The 21,228-nt window shown below is 40.6% G+C and overlaps 3 protein-coding genes and 1 long non-coding RNA gene across 16 annotated transcripts in view; 2 read left to right on the top strand and 2 right to left on the bottom strand.

Annotated features, from left to right (window-relative positions):
- Positions 1 to 21,228, bottom strand: part of YME1L (ATP-dependent zinc metalloprotease YME1L) — a 259,223-nt gene that overhangs the window by 155,144 nt on the left and 82,851 nt on the right. The gene's annotated exons all lie outside the window — the stretch shown is intronic.
- On the bottom strand, positions 3,878 to 8,947 carry LOC143305430 (uncharacterized). The gene is made up of 2 exons (XM_076689035.1): positions 8,820 to 8,947; positions 3,878 to 8,165 (listed from the first exon to the last, which is right to left on the bottom strand). The coding sequence occupies exon 2, from the start codon at positions 5,250 to 5,252 to the stop codon at positions 4,320 to 4,322; it is 933 nt and encodes a 310-aa protein (XP_076545150.1). The 5' UTR covers positions 5,253 to 8,165; positions 8,820 to 8,947; the 3' UTR covers positions 3,878 to 4,319.
- LOC117609751 (uncharacterized) lies at positions 9,177 to 10,517 on the top strand. 2 transcript variants are annotated; one of them, XR_013062364.1, is made up of 5 exons: positions 9,177 to 9,274; positions 9,362 to 9,470; positions 9,543 to 9,869; positions 10,111 to 10,276; positions 10,379 to 10,517. It is a non-coding gene; the product is annotated as an uncharacterized LOC117609751 (long non-coding RNA). The 2 variants fall into 2 exon arrangements; XR_013062363.1 differs by lacking the exon at positions 9,177 to 9,274 and having other exon boundaries at positions 9,329 to 9,470.
- On the top strand, positions 11,361 to 15,229 carry LOC117609744 (protein-lysine N-methyltransferase SMYD4-like). 7 transcript variants are annotated; one of them, XM_076689026.1, is made up of 7 exons: positions 11,361 to 11,438; positions 11,529 to 13,155; positions 13,214 to 13,491; positions 13,564 to 13,722; positions 13,797 to 13,940; positions 14,024 to 14,580; positions 14,666 to 15,229. In XM_076689026.1, exons 2-6 carry the CDS (start codon positions 12,078 to 12,080, stop codon positions 14,252 to 14,254), a joined length of 1,890 nt encoding a protein of 629 aa, XP_076545141.1. In that variant the 5' UTR covers positions 11,361 to 11,438; positions 11,529 to 12,077; the 3' UTR covers positions 14,255 to 14,580; positions 14,666 to 15,229. The 7 variants fall into 7 exon arrangements, with proteins under 7 accessions (XP_076545141.1, XP_076545140.1, XP_076545145.1 ...); XM_076689025.1 differs by having other exon boundaries at positions 11,362 to 11,450; XM_076689030.1 differs by lacking the exon at positions 11,361 to 11,438 and having other exon boundaries at positions 11,535 to 11,665; positions 11,779 to 13,155.

Genomic DNA, 21,228 nt, shown 5'->3' with positions numbered 1-21,228 from the left:
TGCGCGGAGTCCCGCCCCGCCCCGCGGTGCTGGCATGCAGCCGTCGCCTCGCGACCGATCCGGTACCAGAAGTCTCTGAAGCAATATTGCCCGGTGAGCACCTGCGTGGTCCAGTAAGCGATTCTTCCGAAGCCGCGGTCCCGCCATTCTTGGATGACCGGCAGCACCGCCCCGACCGCTCGCTGGCCGGCGGCGCCGCTCGCGATTATCTCGCGACGCCACCGGTCCGCCTCCACAGGCCTCCGCCTCGTACTTGAAAGGTACGAGACTTAAAAGGTGCGGTATCCCCTCACGACCCTGATGGCCATCCTCCTCTTCACTCGCCGCAGCATAACTTGGCTGCCGCGAGACGCCATCAGAGCCTCGGCCCATATGGGCGACCCATACAGGACCACGCTCCGCACGATCCCCGTATAAAGACGGCGAACCTTCTCGCTCGAACCTTTTTTTTTTCCTTTTATCGTGAGGAAATCTTACATAAGACCCCCCGCTGTCCCCTGGGGGAGGGCGGCAGGGGAGTGTCAGATTCCTGCTGATTAAAACCCCACGGCGACCTCCTCTGGCCTTCAGGGGAGGCTCCGAGACTTCAGTGATATAACTCCGGAACCTCCCCCGCCGCGCGCTAAAAACGCCCTTCACTTACCATTACTTTATTGATCCAACAGCAGCGTTTTGAATTCTTAAGAAAGACCTCCCTTGTGCTTGCCATCCTTTATTCTTAAAGAACTTATAAGTGGATCGGACGATAATAACATATGCTTCATAATATCTATATTTGTCTTTTTGCTGCAACACATTCGGGAGTTTTCAGCTCGTGATTTGCTGAAGACTTTATTATTTGCCTCTTGCGGCTCTTTTAAATATAAACCAATTGGCAGTTTAAATGTAGCATATACTTCACTTCCATGTTGCGGTACCTTATGAACTGATGGAGATAGTTTATACCATGGATAAATTTCTATACACACTTTAGCCGTCTCCAAGCAACAGCGGAGAGGATACGGTATAAGAAAAGAATAACAAATGATGGAACACCCTTCTAGCAGTTTGCGTGTTACAGATTTACGGGTTGAGCTGTTTTCTTGTAATTATTTAGGAGTTCAATAGCACGTTGATAGGAGTTATATATCATCATATATTCATTGGATTGCTGAGTAAAAACACCTTCCTTCACAATTTTTTGAAGGAAAACTGTGGGGGAATTCCTATTAATATTCATAATCGTTGAATTGGAAATATATAAGTTGTAAAACAATCATCTGCCCAAATACTTTACGGCTTACGATGTATTTTAAAGTAAAGAACTTGGTCTTGTACACATCAATATGGAGTAAGAAGCCCAATACAAATAACGATAAGATAGATGTCATAATGAATGATATAAAGGTCAGTAATGATTCCTTCTCCGAAATACCATTAAAGTCCATAAGACACCGATTGAGTAACTGCTTTCTCCCTCAGTACAATAAGTTGTGGAAAAAAATGTCTCGGCAGAAATATTGTTTTATAAAGAACTGTGCGAACTTTTTAGAAAAAGATTTTGAAGTTGACTTCAATTCCATCTGTGAAGACTCATTCAGTGATAATCGTGAAAACCAGGGGCAAAATGGTTCTGTAAGTATAGGTCGTCCTCGACTATCATATGCTGAAGCATCGACGAAGACCAAAACAAGACGCATAGCATAGATCGCTTCTAGTTGTACGCACGAAGAACTATCAAAAGCGCTGCATCTGAAAGAAAAAAACTCTTTTGTCGATCCTCCGAATATTTACGTGATTCGGAACGACAGGCTACCATAGCCGCGGTCCCGCCACTCCGATAACGCCGGCAACACCGCTCTGACGGCGCGATTTCCGGTGGCAGCTACCTGAGCTAGGGAGCTATGCCACCTTTCCACCGCGACCAGCCGGGCCCGGCTCCGATGCTCCTCGACCGTTAGCCCCGGCGGGTCCTCCCCGGCCTGACGGAGGCTCGCGAATACTAGTAAGTACTGGATTCGACCTCCGCCTGATACCGGAACGGGATGACCGGAACGCCAGGACCATCGCCGCCACGTAGGAGATCGTGCGGTACCCCCGCACGACCCTGACGACCAGCCAGCGCTCCACCCGCTGCAACAGAGTGCAGCTGCGCCTGCTAGCCGCTAGATCGCCGGCCCATATCGGAGCCCCGTACAGGGCTATGGACCGGACAATTCCTACATAGAGGCGGCGAAACCTCACACCGGGCCTCCCGAGGTTGGGCAAAAGGCGACCAAGAGTGGCCACCACCCTATCCAATCGGGGAGGCAGGCGGTTGAAGTGAGCATCGAACCGCCAGTGGCTGTCGAGATACAGGCCGAGGTATCGAAGACCCCGGCCGATCTCGATCCGGCACCCGTCGATCTCGAGGCAGAGCTGGGCCGGAGGGGCTACCCCACGTCGAGGCACGAAGAATCATATGGCCTCGGTCTTGTGGGGAGGCAGCTCCAGACCCAACCCCCGGATCGCGTTGCACACGCATGCGACCCCTGCTTCTGCACGGTGGCTGGTCCTCACCCAGTCCCGCTCGGTGGCCAGCACGAAGTAGTCGACCGCAAAGACGGTGGTCCACACCCCGGGCGGAAGGTCCACCCACAGCGCCCCGTCGTACCCCAGGTTCCATAAAGGCGGATCCAGAACGGACCCCTGGGGCAACCCGCAGTCGACCTCCCTCCGGTGCAGTGCACCGCCTCGGCCCGTGAACTGTATCCACCTGCCATCCAGGAAGGCCCGGCGATCCTCCATATATACGGGGGGACGTTGTGATGAACCAACGCCCGTATAGTCCCGTGGGGCAGGGTGTTGAACGCGTTTCTGACGTCCAACGAGACGCCCAGCGCCACCCCACCCCGGGACGTGGCCGACGCCGCGAGGGTGCGCACCCGCTGAATAGCGTCTATGATACTGCGACCCTCGCGAAACCCGAACTGGGTGTCGGCCAGATCGGGGCCCACGCTCGACAGGTGGTGGACGAGGCGGTTAGCGATGACGCACACAAAGACTTTGCCCACCTCGTCCAACAGCACGATGGGCCGGTACGCAGAGGGAGAATCTGCGGACCGCCCGTCCTTGTGCAGGAGGACCAGCCGCCTCTCCTTCCACAACGCGGGGCCCTGATACTTCTGATGGCGTCCGTAAGCTCCCCCTCCGTGACCCCCAGGTCGGCGGACCAGACGACAGGCTCCGCCGGCCCCTGCTGGTCGCGCAGGTATGACGTTCTCCCGGAACGGGGGATGAGGGTGTCTACTACCCGCGTCAGCAGCTGGGGGTCCAGGCTCTCCGAGACCGAGGGCGCCCACGCACGGAGCTTGCCCATGACCATCCGGTAAGGACGCCCCCACGGGTCCTCGTTCAGAGAGCCCTGGAGCTCATCCCACGCCAGGGTTTTCGCGTCCCTGATGACCTGCCTGAGGGCTACCACGAAAACCTGGTATGTACCCCTCAGCAAATCCTCCCTCGCCGGGTCACGGACTCGAGACCTTCGGGCGCGCTGCCACTGGCGCCGAGCGTGCTGACACTCGGATCGAAGCTCCGCAATGTCGCCCGACCACCAGTACATGGCGGGGCATGGCGGTGTCGCATATAGCGGTCATCGCCCCCTGGAACCACTTGGCCACCCCCTCAACGGCCGCGGCCTGGCCGGAAGAGGTGGCCAGGCCACGGCGAGGGCTGCGGCCATCAGCATGTCCCTGCCCAGGCTCCTCAGCACCCAGCGACGCAGTGGCGGGCCGCGCGCCGGCCGGCGGGGGGCAGGGAAGGAGAAATCGAACGTGATGTAGCGATGGTCGCTCAGCGTCTCTCTCGCCGCCACCCTCCAACCGCGCACCCAGCGCCCGGCCACAGGGGATGCCCAGCTTAGATTACAATAGACTCTCCCTGAGCCCGAACGCAGGTGCTGGCGAAGCCCTGGTTCAGAAGTCGGAGCCTCGTACCAGCCGCCCAGAGCAGCACCGCCCTTCCCCTTGCGTCGGTCCTCGGGGACCCCCAGGCTTCGGCCTTGGAGTTGAAATCCCCGAGAACTAACGCCGGCCGGGCGTGGGAACTGAAGACGACGCTCCCCACCCGGTCCAGGAACTCCTCGAACCGCTCCAGGGACCAGCTGGACAGCGCGTACACGCCCACCACCGCGGCATCCCCCAATCTACTGCCACGAAACCCCGCCTCCGTGCCAAGACATCGGTGTGCAGGGGGACGTGCAGGCTCCCCAGGACGATGGCGACGGAGCCCCCCGCATCGTCGAATTAGTTAGGCCGGTCCGGGACACGGTACGGCTCCGCCACCACCGCCAGCTCAATCCGCTACTCGGCCTGGGTTTGCATAAAAATGTCCTGTGCCCCGACCGAGTGGTTGATGTTGGCCTGCAAGAACGGACGCTGCCTCCACAGCTGCTCCCGCGTTGCTGGGGCCCACCACCCCAGTGGACGAATCAGCCGGGTGCTGCTTCGCGCGCGCCGTCGCTGCCGCGGGCTTCTTCCCCCCCCCCTTCTTCGAGGAGATCGAAAGGTCCCCATCCTGTGCCCCGCGGGCCGCCCAGAATCAGTGTAGAGGGGGCACCGTGGAGGGGCCGTACAGCCGCTGGCTCGATGGTTCGGATCGCCGCAATTGAAACAGCGATCCCGAGATGAGGACCACCCCACCCTCAGTCTCCCCACACCGACCAACTTGTTGGCCGAGGTCAGGGGGCAACTCATCCAAACCCTTTCTAGACCGCGGGGCGGAGTGCGAATCTCACCCACTTTCACGTCCGCCGCGGTGCAACCGCCGGCGGTTACCACCGCCGCCGCCGCCTCCTCTCGGGCAACGGACTCTTCAAGCCCGATCAGGCGAACCTCGCCCATCTTAACCGGACACGATACTCTTACCTCCTCCGACCGGTAAAACACGGTCCGGAGGCGGCTAGCCAGGGCCACTGCCTTGGCCACCCTCTCCGTCCCGGCGATCTCCAGGACGAGACCACCCGTGGCCACGCGCCTGGGCCGTAGATCGGTGATGCCGATCTCCGCAAGATCGACCTCCTGCCTGGCCCGAAGCATGGCCTTGCTGCAGGTCTTGGCCCCCGGCGCGACCGTTAGGGTGACCGCCGATGTGTTGGGAGAGCGGGCAAGGCGGGGCTTCTTCGTAGCCTCCTTGGACGCCTTGCCCCCCGCGGTCCTATGCTTTCGTGTGGCCGGGGGATGGGTCGTCCCGGCCGTCGTCCTCTTTGCCGTTGGCTTCTTTGCCGCGGTCCCCATCCTTCTTCTTCGCCACCTCTGCCTTCTTGGCTTTGCGGCCCACCACCTTGACCCACACCTCAGTTTCCTGGCGGTAGTCCTCCCGGATCTTTGCCATCCTGTCGGTGACGAAAGAGCCGGAGTTGGCCGCACCGGACAGGTGCTCCGATCCCCGCCGCCCCGATCCCCTTTTCTGGGGCTGGGCAGCTCCCTCCGGTGTCGCGGGCTCGCTACACTGCTGCCTCTGGTTTTTCTTCTGCTGTCCGGAAGTGGTAGGGGGTGGAGACCCCTGTGGCGCTCGCCAGGGGATGGAGCCGAGCCAGCTTCCCGATGAACTCCCGTGTGAGGTCCACCACCCTCCGTGCGGCGAGGGCAGTGATGCCCTCCATGAGCGCGGCCATCTCCGGCGCCCCTCCCCGACCCGTCCCCCCGCCAAACCGGGGGGCGACGGTGGACGCATCGGGGCGGACCCCTCCGTCTCTTCCGGCGGTGGTCGCATCAGGGTGATCCCCTCCATCTCCTCCGGCGTGTCTACGTCGCGGAGGGTCCTCTTCGTCGTCGCCCCCTCCTCCACCAGCTGGGACGCCGGTCTCGCCGCCTTCCTATTGCCCGAGGTAGCCGGGGCCTCCACCGCCGCGATTCTCCCACGCAGCTCCTTTCTCGCTCGAATCTGACGTATCCTAACCTAACCTATATATAAATGGTAACTTACGATAAGACATCTAAATTCCAACTCTCGGATAAACTATCCGAATTGACCGGATCATTTCAGCAAATAGATCGAGTCCTTTCTTCTGTACTTCTCTTCACCACAGGTACTCACAAAGGTAATAATTTTAAAATGGATTTTACATGGGTTACCCTATAGAAACGGAAGCCGATATCACTATGGTGTGAACGGCTGTTCGACACTTGACGATGACGGTTGCTACAGCGAAGACGGTAGTGTTAGTTGCGTCTGTGTAGGAAAAATTCTATGTATTGTACGAAAGTTTTTAATTAATATCTCGGAAACTAATAGGAAGCCGAAGATACGACTTTATATTTGGGATCCCCTCCCCCTCCCCTTCAAAATTTCATCTTGATCGGCGACCGGTCGTATCCGGGACGACAGCCATATTTTGTCCAGTATTTGAGACGGTCCAATTTTTAATTCATCCAATTTCTTTCTCTTCAGTCTATTTCCGTTTTTGACGCATACCCAGTCTCTTACGTTGAAATCATGTTCTTTCCTGTGTTTGTCGAATCGGTTTTTATTATAGTTATATGATCTTATTGAGTTTTCCAAGACTGTTTTTCTGTCGGTTATTAACTCATTGATTGTTTTCTGTTTCAGTTCTTTTGGTAGAATCCTGATATCTGCACCTTCTAATAGGTATTTCGGAGCGAATCCGGTAACCGAATGTTCAATTTCATTGTACTTTCGTGTCCATTCTTGTGCTATGGTCGTCCATGCTGATTTTTTCCTTTCTTTCTCATTAATCTTACATCTGATCAATGTTTGGTTCAGTCTTTCATTCAGGCCATTGGAGAAGGGTGAATTCACAGCTTTAAAAATCATTGGTATGTCCCTGTCGTGCAAGAACTTTTTAAATTTCTTCGAATTTATTCCTGGGTACTGATCCGTCAGAATCATACCAATTTCGTTGCTATCCGATACGTTTTTAACGAGTTTTATAAAGTCGTTTGCACTTTGCGTCTTTGACGTCAGAATGTATGCGTATCTTATAAAACTGTCGACCAGGAGATACAAGTATTTTTTTGTTGATCTGGATTCTCCAAAACCTCCCACCGTATCTATGGAGACTATGTCAAAAGAATCCGTAGCCGAACCCAAATAAGACATTAGGCCGAAATTTTGTTGACCTCTCGATTTATTTCTTAAGCAGATTTCACAGCTTCTGCAGAATTATTTTATATTCTTCCTCAGATTCTTTGCTGTGTATAGCTGGTTTATTTTATTTTGCATTTGGTTTATGCCTATATAGCAGTAGCGTCCATAAACATCTTTGATAAGCTTCAAGCTGAAGTCCTCTGACAACACAATTTTCTCTTTTTTTTTTACTGTCTTGTAGTACACCCCACGATTCTGATTAATTTATTCTTTTTGTTCTGTACTTCTTCGTTTTCCTCTTGATCATTTATATTTTCTAGGTTTATAAAATTTACAATCTTTAATTTTTCTTCCTCATTCTCATTTGGCTCCAGTACACGATTCCTGTTCAAACAATCCGCTTCCAAGTTGTACTTTCCTGGAGAGTATTTGATTTCGAAGTCATACTGTGATAGGTAGTAAGTCAACTCCCCTAGTTCCTCATCAGTTTTCGCTTTGATGTGATGGAATATTAGGGCAGATGGTGATTGTTTGTAATTAATTAGACGGATTAAACTGAATACCATTTATTTCATTGCTTATTGAACTAAAGAAAGACATATGATAGACTTCCGGAAACGGGAAGTGAGAAAAATACAGGAAGAAAATGTTGCGAACTTACACATCTTTATAGAACAATCGTCATAACCAGATATTCTAACATGATGTTTATTTTTAACCGATTTCGAGAAGGAGGAGGTTACTCAATTCGATCAGTATATATGTTTTTTTTCTTTTCTTTTCTGTGTGTGTTCACCGATTACTCCGAGATAGATAGACCAATCGGAACGAAACCTTTAGCACTTTGTAGAGCATGTCTCCCGATTGATCCCGTAAAAAAAGACCTCTTGCATTTTTTCATTGTTTACCATTTTTTGTTGCAAAAAAGCGTACTATTTCATACATGCATGTTCGGCGTTTTTTTTGCAGGGAATGTACCAATCGCAATGAAACCTTTCGCATCTAGTAGAAGATGTTTTCGCGATAATCCCATTTGCAACAGACTTTTTGCTGCGATTCTCTATTGTTATACTAATGTTGTGCAGTGTGTAGCTATTACTCTGTAAACAATGTACAGATCGCCACTGAAAAGTGTGAAATACAATAATATAAAAAAAAAATACATCCGACTACAAAATGCACTATATGCTATTTAATATTTTAACCAATTTTATCAAGAACTGGTGGGAATATATCCAAATTAAATCAAAATTATTTCATATTTTTTAGCGCATTTCGAAGACCATTGTATTTTTTTCAGAATTTTTAGTGCACCTCCCCCGAAAAGGTTGAAATGTATTTATTATTAACGATTAAGTAGATTTTATTAATAGCTGTAGAATACTGGTATAAATGAAACAGAAATTATTTTACACTTTTTAGTACATTTCGAAGTCGGTTTTTTTTTGTTGAAAATTATTTTATTGGCAGCACGGCATTGCATGGTACATACATAGCATAATCGTTATAAAGTAGTATTTATCTCATTACATCAAGAAGAGGAGCACATAATCGAGACCCATCAATAAACAAGTAAGTTAAATCCAAAATCAAAGCCAAGTTATGATTACCATTAATTAGTAATTAGTTTTGTGCGTTATAAGTATAGGTATTATTACTGTGAATTCTAGTGTGTTTTCTGTTTCCACAACCTCTAACGGATCTATACAGCTATAGAAGTCCCACAAGGGGAACTACCCAAGTGTAACACTCACTTATTAATGAAACTTTGCCACCTTGCAGAGCACGACGAACTGAACACGCCTCTACCCTATTAAGGGAGCAGACGGCTAATTGTTTAAAAGATATTAACAATTAAAGTTAATTACTCCTTACATTGAGAAGTATGACAAACTTACACATACAAACGGTTAGCTCCGCGGTAAAACGCACTACCCACAATCTAAAGGTCCACGGTTCAAATCCATGGTCCTCAACTTTTATTTTTAAATTATAATTTGTATCTTTTTGAATAACTATTACAGCTGTGCTATAATCATTGCATTTATTAATAATTAATTAGATACGCTGCAATATTTATAGAATTTAAGTGATGCTTTCTATCCAGTACGGACATTTCCATCGTTACTGCATTCGAAATTTACAAGCGTTTATTTGTTACTACACACACAACCTATTATTTTTTACAAGTTCAATTTACTCAAAAAGGGTATATTCATTTATACTACCGTGCCAATTTATAATTCATATTTACAAGTATTTACAAGTAGTTACAGTAATATGTGGTTATTTATAGTTATTCAAAAAGAGACAAATTATAATTGATAAAACAAAAAGCGGTGAACCATGGATTTGAACCTTGGACCTTTAGATTGCGAGTTATACGTTTTACCGGATAGTTAACCGTTAGTATATACAAGCCTGTCATAATTCTCAATTTACGGAGTAACTAACTTTAATTGTTAATATCTTTTAAGCCAGTAGCCATCTACAAGGTCGCAAAGTTTCATTAATAAGTGAGTGTTACACTTGAGTAGTTCCTCTTGCCAATAAGAACAAACTGAAGAATGAATCGCATATTTCATGAAGCAAATACGGTCAGAGAAATATGTATAACTTTTGACAGGTATAGGTTAGAGTTAATCACATCTTGAAAGTACTTATTAAAATATTACAAGTAGAATCAACCGCATATTGCATGAAATAGAATGCAAGATGGAATAATGTTGCCCAGTAATAAATACATGCAAGTTTATTTGAGTTTATTAGGACTTTATATGCTGTTGACAATACAGCATAGCATGGTACGTACATTCATATGTACTTTTGGCTACTCTTTCTAAAGTAACATGTAACTTTTTATATCAATAAAAAGAGCATGTAATAAAGGCGTTTCAATAATAGAGTATGACAATCAAAATCAAAATGGGGGTATATTTGTCATTATTTGGTCATTAATTTGGTGGATTCCAAATATAGGTGCAGTTGAATATAATCTATCAATATATAATAATATGACTTCTTCTTCTTTTTATATATTTTCAGCATCTGTTCAGACATTGATGGGGAAATTACAACCAAAAAATTATAAAGCAGAACAATTGAATAAATACATTAAAGAAATTAACCAGCATAGAATGAAATACTAGGACGAATATAGAAAATGGATGAAATTACTTTGTCGCAAGATATATCTGGAAATATGTTTAAGGTAAAACCTTACTTTCTTCAATATATCCTTTATTTCAAATTAATGTTGTGGAATACAATATATCAATATAGAATAATATGATTTCATTTTCTTTATTTTCAGCATTTATTCAGACATTGATGAGGAAATTACAACAAAGAATTTAGCGAGTAGAAAAATTTGATACATACAGTGAACAAATTATCCAAAGAAGAGGATTATTAAATTAGATAAGTTTGTCTTCCAAATCATGGACTATAAAAACAATGTAATGCCAGCATATTTTAAGTAAATAAATTAATTGTTGAAAATGAGACTCTTAAATTGTAATTTCATGTTCCAATTTCCTTAGTATAGAGTTTAATTTATGGTTCACATTATCTTTTTCTACTTACAAATAAATACTTTTGTCGTGTAAAAATTCATAAATAAAAAAAAAAGTTGTAATATCGCAGTTGTTACTTTATTATTCACTTTCATCTATTTTGTATCACTTGTGTTTACAAATCACAAATTCATCTCATCCAACTACAACAGTCCAACTGAAATATTCTATTGTTCAGACCAATTAGAAAAAGTATTAAAACATTTAGAAACAATCTTGTTCAATGAAGACTTATGGAGAAAAGATAGAAAATAATATTTAATTACTATGAATTAGTTTTATATCACCATAGGCAAATATAACCTAAAATCTCACAATACACAATTCACTAAATTTCTTGAACAATTGTACCAGATAATATTAATTACATGTAGTCCGACAATATATCGTGTCAATTACATTACTTTTTCTTGGTAATCTGCGGTACTTCACAATTTTTTGGCGAAACACGGAGCACATGATAAAACGTAACGCGTTATGCAGCTGACGCGATAAAACTGTAAAAATCGATAATTCCACTATTTTTCCACGCATTTGCATGATCAACCCCTTTTTTGCCGAAAATCCCGAGTACTTTCCAATTTTTTACGAGAGAAGGTGCTTATCGTGGAAAATAAGTTCTAAATATGACGCAATAAAATTGTAAAAAATCGAAAATCTTAATAATTCTACTATTTCTATGATTGATGTCACAGCCGACTCTAGTACTAGCCAGTGATGCCAGAACCGTGGGACGTGGGACTCCATTTCTGTCATCGCTTACTTGACCGAGGTGGCCCCTGCAGCGAAGACGACTGTGTGCGTGAAAATGTATTAAGAAAATATTCTGCTTTCCGCAGTGCTTAAATGGGACTTTTCTGCTCATTACACACATTTTCACGCACACAGCCGTCTTCGCTGCAGGGGTCAAGTAAGCGATGACAGAAATGGGATGTCGACTTCTACATTCTATTGTGGCGGCACTTCCTTTGGGTAGCGTAGCGAGAGGATCACCCTGTAGAAAAGCGGCGATCCCATACTAATGCGTATGTGTCACCATGGTTGTCACCACACGGATGGGCAGAATTCAATGTGTTAGTTTCGACAGTTTTTCAAAAATATCTCGAATACTACAGTCGAGCGACGGTTATATGTATAGGAAAAAGTTGTTCAAAATGTGGATTTCTACAACATATTTAAAAATCGTCGAAATCGGAGGTACCGTTCGTAATCGAACCGATAACGTAGAAATGACGAGAGCAGCCGAACCGGCCGAACGGAGAGCTCACACGGACAGGTGGGACAACATGCTTGTGTTAGATGAAACAACTGAAGTAGGGGAGTCACTGGGAAGTCGTGGAGAGGCTAAAGATTTGGTCCAAGACGTACAGTTCTGGCATCACTGATAGTCCAGTACATATTCTTGTATCTGTAGTCACTGCACTGAGTCACTAATATATGCAAGAAAGAATGGATAAATTGCTGGGTTTATTACACGAAAAAATACTTGCTGTAGATAAGTATGAAGATGTATTTAATGAATTCAAAACTTTACACGCAGATGAGGAACGTGTAAGGTTTTTTCTTAAGCTTATGCTAGAATATGGTATGATTTCTCAAGTATGTCCAGATAGAAAAAATGCAAAGAAATCTACAGAATTAAAAAAACAAGGAAATGAAAAATATATGTCAAAATCATTAACAAGCTCTCTGTGTATCGATGCACTAAAACTGTATACAAAAAGTATAGCATATGCTCCTTGTACATCTGAACAACTTGCTTTGGCGTATGCGAATAGATCTGCTGTTCTAAAAAAAATACACAAATACAAAGAATGTATTCAAGACATAGATAGAGCCTTAGCCTTACCATATCCAAATAATTCAAGAAGTATATTATATTTAAGAAAAATTGAGTGTTTAAGTATATTAAAATATCCCAACACAGAAGATACTATTAAGGAAGCGCAAAATTGGCTAGACAGGCTGTCCTTGGATGATGTCGGTCATAAAAAAATGAATAATATGTTCATTTCTGCCAAAAAAATATCTGTATCAAATATATCAAAAAAACAAAGTATCGTAAAACAATCACCTTTGCCTGAATTAAAGATATGCAACACTGAAGTTCCTTGTGCCTCCAATGCGATAACTATAAAATATAATGAAAAATATGGCAGACACATTGTAGCTACTCGTGACATAAATATTGGTGAAATAATTGCTATAGAAAAGCCTTATTCGCTAATATTAAGTCATAACAATTTACAGACGCATTGTTCAAATTGCTTGGAAGTATGCTGGGCTAATATACCTTGTAACTATTGTACATATGCTATGTATTGTTCAGAAGAATGTAAAGCTTCGGACTGGAAAAAATATCATGACATAGAATGTAAGGTATTTCCTTACTTTTTTAAAATGAATTTTATGGAACGTCATCAGTTTTGCGTAAGACTTGCTATTCAGGCAGTAAGAGAGAGTAATAATATACAGAACTTAAGAGAAGAACTAAAAGAAGTTGAAAATTGTGATAGTAAGTATCTGGGATAATTTTGTAAAAAGTTATCAGTCATAATTACGTATTATTTTAGATCCCCGTACAAAGGGTTTTTCAAAGAATGGAACATTTGAAAGTGATGCTTACAGAAGTGTATTAAGTTTGGTTACTAACGTTGAAAAACTGTCATTAGAAGATCTCTTTACAAGATCCGCAGAAGCTAGTTTCATATTGTATTACTTAGCAACATGTACTGATATATTTGGCAGTTCACTGAAAGATTTATTTGAATTAATAAAAAACAATGATGCTATCTTTGTTGGGGGGCTCATTCTAAGGCATCTGCAATTGATCCCTCTTAATACTCATTCGGTAATATATACATATAATAAATTTGCGGCAAAGATTATGTTTATTATTTAACAATTAAATTAATATTTATAGTTTACGGAAGAATATAAAATCGCTTCGGAAGACCGTGGTGCAGCACTTATGCCATTTCTTAGTCTGTTTAATCACAGTTGTAACCCAAACATTCTAAGAGTTTCAAGGACTGCGCATATAATTGCTTATGCAATGTATCCTATCAAAAAGGATGAACAGGTACAAAAACGTATTGTGTGAACGATTATTTACGATGAGTTTCATTTTTTTATTGATAAAACAATTTTTACAAGATATTTGATCACTACGGTCCATTATATTCAATGGTACCAAAATTCACGAGGCGCTTGGAACTTCGAATACGCTACTTCTTCACTTGCGATTGTGTAGCTTGTGTGGAGGACTGGCCAGTATTTCATGAATTAATGTTATCTAAGGTGAGTTAATTAATGATTAAGTACGTATCGAAAGACTTTCTTATATTTGCTATTTATTTCCACAATATTTCCCTATTTAACAGGAATCCAGTTTAGGAATAGCCCTTCGCACGTTGCCAAATTATCCTAAATATCGCCGTATGGCGGAAGAAGGAAATGTATTTAACAAAGATATGATAGATGACTTGTTACAAATGTTTCAACGAGTATATAACGCGGTACGAATGCCTCACTGCACAGTAACCGAGATATCAGCAATTCTTAAACGTGTCTATTGCTTAAGTGGAAACAGATTTGATATTCCTGAACTATAATATGCATCAAACGCGCCCACGTAATGTCATGTTAATTTCTTTCTTTATGTTTTTTTTTTAATTTTTGTTTCTGATTCATTAACAGTTAACATTTTTCTTTCATAACTGAATTTGAAGTAGTGACAAAGGTAAAGTATATATAAAAAACTTTTTGTATAAAATCTGTAGATTTAAATACTGAAAATTGATTATTCAACGTATATTCTATTGTTCCTATCTTACAAATAAACAGCTGATTATTAATAACAAAGTATCACATTGCGTTTGCAGAATTTGAATTTAGACAGAAACTTGATTACACGTTTCTCTTTTACAATTATTAATTTGTAGGTTTTAAAACATTTTATCATTAAAATTCTATTATTTGCAAATGTTCTCATACAAATTACCTCCTGATTAATAATCCTACAGACACAAATTCAAGACACTGATTCAAGTAGCCAGTGATAAAGTGGAACGTCATGGCTGATTTGGCGCCATTATCAACCGTTCGACCTAGAGACCTAGAACGAAGTAAAATCGCCTCAGACCTTTATTTAAAACCTAATGCAAATATATAAAGTAACTATAATTCAAATTATGTCGTGTTTCATCTTGTTTTAATCGAAAAATTTCATCAATACGCTAGTGGAAGTTTCATTTAAAAGAAAAATCTGTCATTATAAAGCAACGAAGCGTAACTGCAGATTAAGTACACAAAAAAAACAAGGTTTATACCAAGATTAACATTTTCTATTGTATTATGGTAATCACTATATTATAGTTTTGTTTCCTTGTTGTATTATAGGAAAGTAAAATATGCAATATCGTGTAAGCGTGGACCAGGTACAATAGTTGCAAGAAACCTGATATGTATATAACAAATTAAATGAGGAATCAAATTGTATCTAATCCATCTTTCATTGTAATGACCATTCACAGAATAAAATTATAATAGTTGTAAGGAATAAGAAATAAAACTGACAAACCGTTAAAGATTGAAATTTCTTTATATCCTTACAATTTAACCTAACCAATTTTCCTCGTATGTCTTCGAATTTACGTATTGTAATAGTTAGAATAACAGTAATATCTAATTGAAGAAATTACTTCTGTATCACGTACTTTTATCATATGTACGTACATACATATGTATATATATAAAACTTAAATATTAAAAAAAATATCAAAGAAAGATGCAGTTCAACTCTTTTTTTTAACTGCTTTCCAAGTTAATGTATTTCATAGTATTAATGTATCAAAAATGTATTTTTATGTATTAGAAAAACGTTAATGTATTAAGAATCAGAACTGAAACCGTAAAATCGGGATTCGAACTGATTCTCCTGGTTTCTTAATTCAGCCATATTGCCATGCACAAAATTATATTATTTTGTCGATTCGTCGATGCTGCTGCCACGTGCTTTAGCGGCTTGAGCATCGAGCCGATAACGTAGAAATGACGAGAGCAGCCGAACTCTGCCAAACCCGCAGAGAGCTCACACGGACACGTGGGACAACGCGCTTGTGTTAGATGAAACAACTGCGGTAGGGGAGTCACTGGGACGTCGTGGGACGTCGTGGAGAGGGTAAAGATTTGTCCCACGTCCCACGGTTCTGGCATCACTGGTACTAGCCATGCTGAACAACGTGGCAACACCGCTCACGTGACAATCGGGAGTCCTATTTTCAAAAGCAGAATCCTGTGCTCGGAATTGTAATTAACGTCTTTTTTAATTAAAAGCTGTAGTAATATACACTATTTTGTGTTAATTATGTATAAACAATATATAAACGTTGCAACTATGGCAAATAGAAGTGATGTGGTAGTATAAAATTGTTATAAATGTGATATATATTTTGTGTACTCTCAAAGTAGTTTGGTGTTGTGAAGCATGATATTTGAAATATTTACAGTGGTTTCAAGAAAATTTAGGTATGAAGCAAAATGAAACCATCTTTGGATCAAATTGAAACATTTAAGAATTGATAAACGTGTATATAAGTTAATAAAAACCTTGAAACAAGCGAAATTATTGGAACGAAACCAAAGAGGTTATGTGAAGTCCAGAGAGTAGTCGGGAGTCTGACGACGTTGATTGGCTGAGAGTTCGGGAGTCCGGGAGGCAGATAGAGTAGTGTAGGTGTTGATATATTCAGACCGGACTCCCGCGGTGTTGCCATTTTTACTTCAGCACGGCTAGTACTAGAGTCGGCTGTGGTTAAAGCAAAGTGATATTCTGGTCGCCTAACGGCAACTAGACACACATGCTGAGATTCAAAATTATGAAAATTAGTTAAATTTAATTTTTAAGCCCACCCGTAATATATGTATATATATATTGATGTCGGTCGCCCTGCTGCTGCCTGCAAAAACAGTAGAAAATCGGCGTTCCTATACTAATGCGTACATTGTTTTACAATATAATTTTAAATTTCATCAAAATCGGTGAGGTGTAACCTAATCTCAATAATTACCCTCTTTTTTCCGGAAATCGCAAATACTTTTCAGTTTCTAAACGAGGGAAGGTGATTATCATGAAAAATAAGTTGTTACGTAGACAGAGCTATAAAATTGTAAAAACCGAAAAAATCGACAATTCGACTACAGTAAAAGCTGGATATAGGCAACGAAAGATTGGCTGGATATATGCAACATCGCTATCTCCTCCAGTTGGGGGATCCCCCTAAGCGAACCGAGACGCTCGACAAGGAAGCCGTGTAATACGATCCGAATCCTTATATTGGCGTGACTAGTACTAATTCAACGATAAAACTTTTTTATTTTTAACTTTTTCTTAATGAAACATTTACTAACGCATTTGTGAGATTTTTCTGATTAAAATGATACCAAACACGATATAGTTTGAATTATATTCATTTATTTATTTATTTATTCCGAATATGCTGCTGAACTATTGACTGCAAATTAGGTGCATTATGATGTTAGGAACAGCCCGTGATTTCTATGAAACCAGACAGTTTCATCCTATTGAAAAGTAAAGTAATTTACAAGCTAACAATAATAAGAGAATGATAATAGAATAAATAAACAATAATAATAGAATAAACAACATAGAATTGACACCTCGGCTACATATGTATAAGGCAGGCCATACACCAAAGATGCAGCAAACATGCAACATGCGACATGCAACACATCGCATGTTGTGTACGAATGTAGAATAGGTATCGCGGCTGAATACAAACGATGTGTACGGACGCAGAATCGATACCTCGACTGGATATGTGCAACATTAAATGCCCAGAATCGACACCTTGGCTGGATATATGCAACGTTTAAATGCCCAGAATCGACACCTCGGCTGGATATATGCAACGTTTGAAAACAGAACCAACACTGCGACCGGTTTTCATTTCCAACCCTCCTTTGCTTTTCGCCAACGTTTAACATCAATTTTAGCAAGTAATTATAATTGAAACTATATTGTGTTTGGTACTACTTTAATCACAAAAATCTCACCAATGCGCTAGTAAAAGTTTCATTAAAAAAAAGTCAAAAGTAAAAAAGTTTTTTGATTCAATTAATATTAGTCACACCGATACGTTTCGGCTCTTTCCTTTGATCATCAGACCTCTCTCCTTCCGCTACTGTTTGTCCCTTTCTACGTTCACGCTTGGCTGGTTGTCGCGTGTAACCCGAGATTCGACACCTCGGCTGGATGTATGCAACGTCTGGGTCCCAATGTTTGTTGCATATACATATCCTGCTTTTACTGTATTCCTCCATGCAATTCCATGATCGACCATTTTTTTTACTGGAAATTGCGAATACTTTGCAATTTTTTAACGACAGAAGGTACTTATCATGGGAGATGACCGCGATGGCTAATAAAAACAACTTATTTTCATGATAAGCACCTTCCCTCGTTTAGAAACTGAAAAGTATTTGCAGTCTCCAGAAAAAAGAGACATCAATCATGAAAATACATGGAGAAATAGCGGATTATTAATTTTTTTGACCTTTACTATTCTATTGCGTCATCTTTAGACCAACTTATTTTCCACGATAAGCACCTTCTCTCGTAAAAAATTGGAAAGTACTCGGGATTTTCGGCAAAAAAGGGGTTGATCATGCAAATGCGTGGAAAAATAGTGGAATTATCGATTTTTACAGTTTTATCGCGTCAGCTGCATAACGCGTTACGTTTTATCATGTGCTCCGTGTTTCGCCAAAAAATTGTGAAGTACCGCAGATTACCAAGAAAAAGTAATGTAATTGACACGATATATTGTCGGACTACATGTAATTAATATTATCTGGTACAATTGTTCAAGAAATTTAGTGAATTGTGTATTGTGAGATTTTAGGTTATATTTGCCTATGGTGATATAAAACTAATTCATAGTAATTAAATATTATTTTCTATCTTTTCTCCATAAGTCTTCATTGAACAAGATTGTTTCTAAATGTTTTAATACTTTTTCTAATTGGTCTGAACAATAGAATATTTCAGTTGGACTGTTGTAGTTGGATGAGATGAATTTGTGATTTGTAAACACAAGTGATACAAAATAGATGAAAGTGAATAATAAAGTAACAACTCCGATATTACAACTTTTTTTTTTATTTATGAATTTTTACACGACAAAAGTATTTATTTGTAAGTAGAAAAAGATAATGTGAACCATAAATTAAACTCTATACTAAGGAAATTGGAACATGAAATTACAATTTAAGAGTCTCATTTTCAACAATTAATTTATTTACTTAAAATATGCTGGCATTACATTGTTTTTATAGTCCATGATTTGGAAGACAAACTTATCTAATTTAATAATCCTCTTCTTTGGATAATTTGTTCACTGTATGTATCAAATTTTTCTACTCGCTAAATTCTTTGTTGTAATTTCCTCATCAATGTCTGAATAAATGCTGAAAATAAAGAAAATGAAATCATATTATTCTATATTGATATATTGTATTCCACAACATTAATTTGAAATAAAGGATATATTGAAGAAAGTAAGGTTTTACCTTAAACATATTTCCAGATATATCTTGCGACAAAGTAATTTCATCCATTTTCTATATTCGTCCTAGTATTTCATTCTATGCTGGTTAATTTCTTTAATGTATTTATTCAATTGTTCTGCTTTATAATTTTTTGGTTGTAATTTCCCCATCAATGTCTGAACAGATGCTGAAAATATATAAAAAGAAGAAGAAGTCATATTATTATATATTGATAGATTATATTCAACTGCACCTATATTTGGAATCCACCAAATTAATGACCAAATAATGACAAATATACCCCTATTTTGATTTTGATTGTCATACTCTATTATTGAAACGCCTTTATTACATGCTCTTTTTATTGATATAAAAAGTTACATGTTACTTTAGAAAGAGTAGCCAAAAGTACATATGAATGTACGTACCATGCTATGCTGTATTGTCAACAGCATATAAAGTCCTAATAAACTCAAATAAACTTGCATGTATTTATTACTGGGCAACATTATTCCATCTTGCATTCTATTTCATGCAATATGCGGTTGATTTTACTTGTAATATTTTAATAAGTACTTTCAAGATGTGATTAACTCTAACCTATACCTGTCAAAAGTTATACATATTTCTCTGACCGTATTTGCTTCATGAAATAAGCGATTCATTCTTCAGTTTGTTCTTACTGGCAAGAGGAACTACTCAAGTGTAATGGTCTTCGACCTTGTAGAGCTCGTCGAGCTGAACACGCCTATACCTATTTTGGGGGCAGACGGCTAATTGTTTAAAAGATATTAACAATTAAAGTTAGTTACTCCGTACATTGAGAAGTATGACAGGCTCGTATATACAAACGGTTAGCTTCCCGGTAAAACGTATGACTCGCAATCTACAGGTCAAAGGTTCAAATCCATAGCAAAGAGGTGGTATAACAAGAATCGACACTCCCGGCGGGCACCTTTGATGTCGACGATTCGCTGTCCCTTTAAATGCGTTGTATCAACGAGCGGGAAGTTTGAATTAATTGAATGTAATGCTTTCTTTTCATGACAATCTTTAATAACTAGAAAACTTCTTGCGTCGTCAATTTTTCTGTATATTATTAATCGAAGTATTTACATTAATTTTACATAATTGAAAAGTGGGAAAGTAAGAAATATAATAAAATGATAGTATTAGAAAATATATTTGAACATAAATTACACAATTATACAATAGCATGAGGGAAGGTTTCGGATAATATATTTCAAGACATTACAATATGTATTTACAAATTTAATACAATATGCAGTTTCCTATCTTTTCTAATGCAAGTTTTAAAATCCCTATTGCTGTATTTAAGTGTATAATAAATTCTTAATCTAATAAATAACTTTAATAAATATTCTAGAGGAAAATTGTCGCAAGGGTGAATAAAACCAGTTACATTTCTACATAAATGATATATATTTTTACCTACATGGGTGCGAGGTAAAATAGAATGTGCGTTTGAAAAGAAGATGTTTTCTAAAGTAAATAAATAATTGTAAAAGGATTCGTCTGGATTTCTTAGTGCACCATAAAAATTATGTTCTGTATTATATGCTTTAAAATGTGTAAATAAATTGCTTTCATCTAATTCGTTACTATTGGCAAAGGTGGTGCATATTGGACAACTGTGAATTGTCAAGCATTTGTTCAATAAGTAGCCGGCATCGTATTTAAAGGCATTCTGCTCAAGCAATGTTTGCTGCTGGTAGTCACAATACTCCACACGGAACGACTCACGATCAGCTGGAGTAATTGATAATGCAAGTGTCTGTTCCGATAAGTTTGTGGAGTTACTTAGTATACTGTCAAAATCATTGTTACAATTCATAAAATTTGAATGAAAATAATCAGCTAAAAATAGTTTTTTAAATGCCCTTCCAAATTGAATTGCTGTGGGATTTACGGCATTCCCATTTTGCTGTCTAATACTACCAAAAAAATTTTCTAAACAATCCTGATTTAATCGTCTGGTTAACATAAAATTAAAATT

This window comes from Osmia lignaria, chromosome 7 (genome assembly GCF_051020975.1).
Source record: "Osmia lignaria lignaria isolate PbOS001 chromosome 7, iyOsmLign1, whole genome shotgun sequence".
In the NCBI taxonomy this organism is placed as follows: domain Eukaryota; kingdom Metazoa; phylum Arthropoda; class Insecta; order Hymenoptera; family Megachilidae; genus Osmia; species Osmia lignaria.
The sequence above is the reverse complement of the archived record's forward strand: the minus strand, read 5'-3'. Positions and strand labels throughout refer to the sequence as shown.

Coding starts and splice junctions, on each gene's coding strand:
- LOC143305430 (XM_076689035.1), bottom strand. CDS start 5,252: ATGGGGACCGCGGCAAAGAAGCCAACGGCAAAGAGGACGACGGCCGGG.
- LOC117609744 (XM_076689026.1), top strand. CDS start 12,078: ATGCAAGAAAGAATGGATAAATTGCTGGGTTTATTACACGAAAAAATA. Junction 13,723..13,796: donor CTATCAAAAAGGATGAACAG/GTACAAAAACGT, acceptor AATTTTTACAAG/ATATTTGATCACTACGGTCC. Junction 13,941..14,023: donor ATGAATTAATGTTATCTAAG/GTGAGTTAATTA, acceptor CCTATTTAACAG/GAATCCAGTTTAGGAATAGC.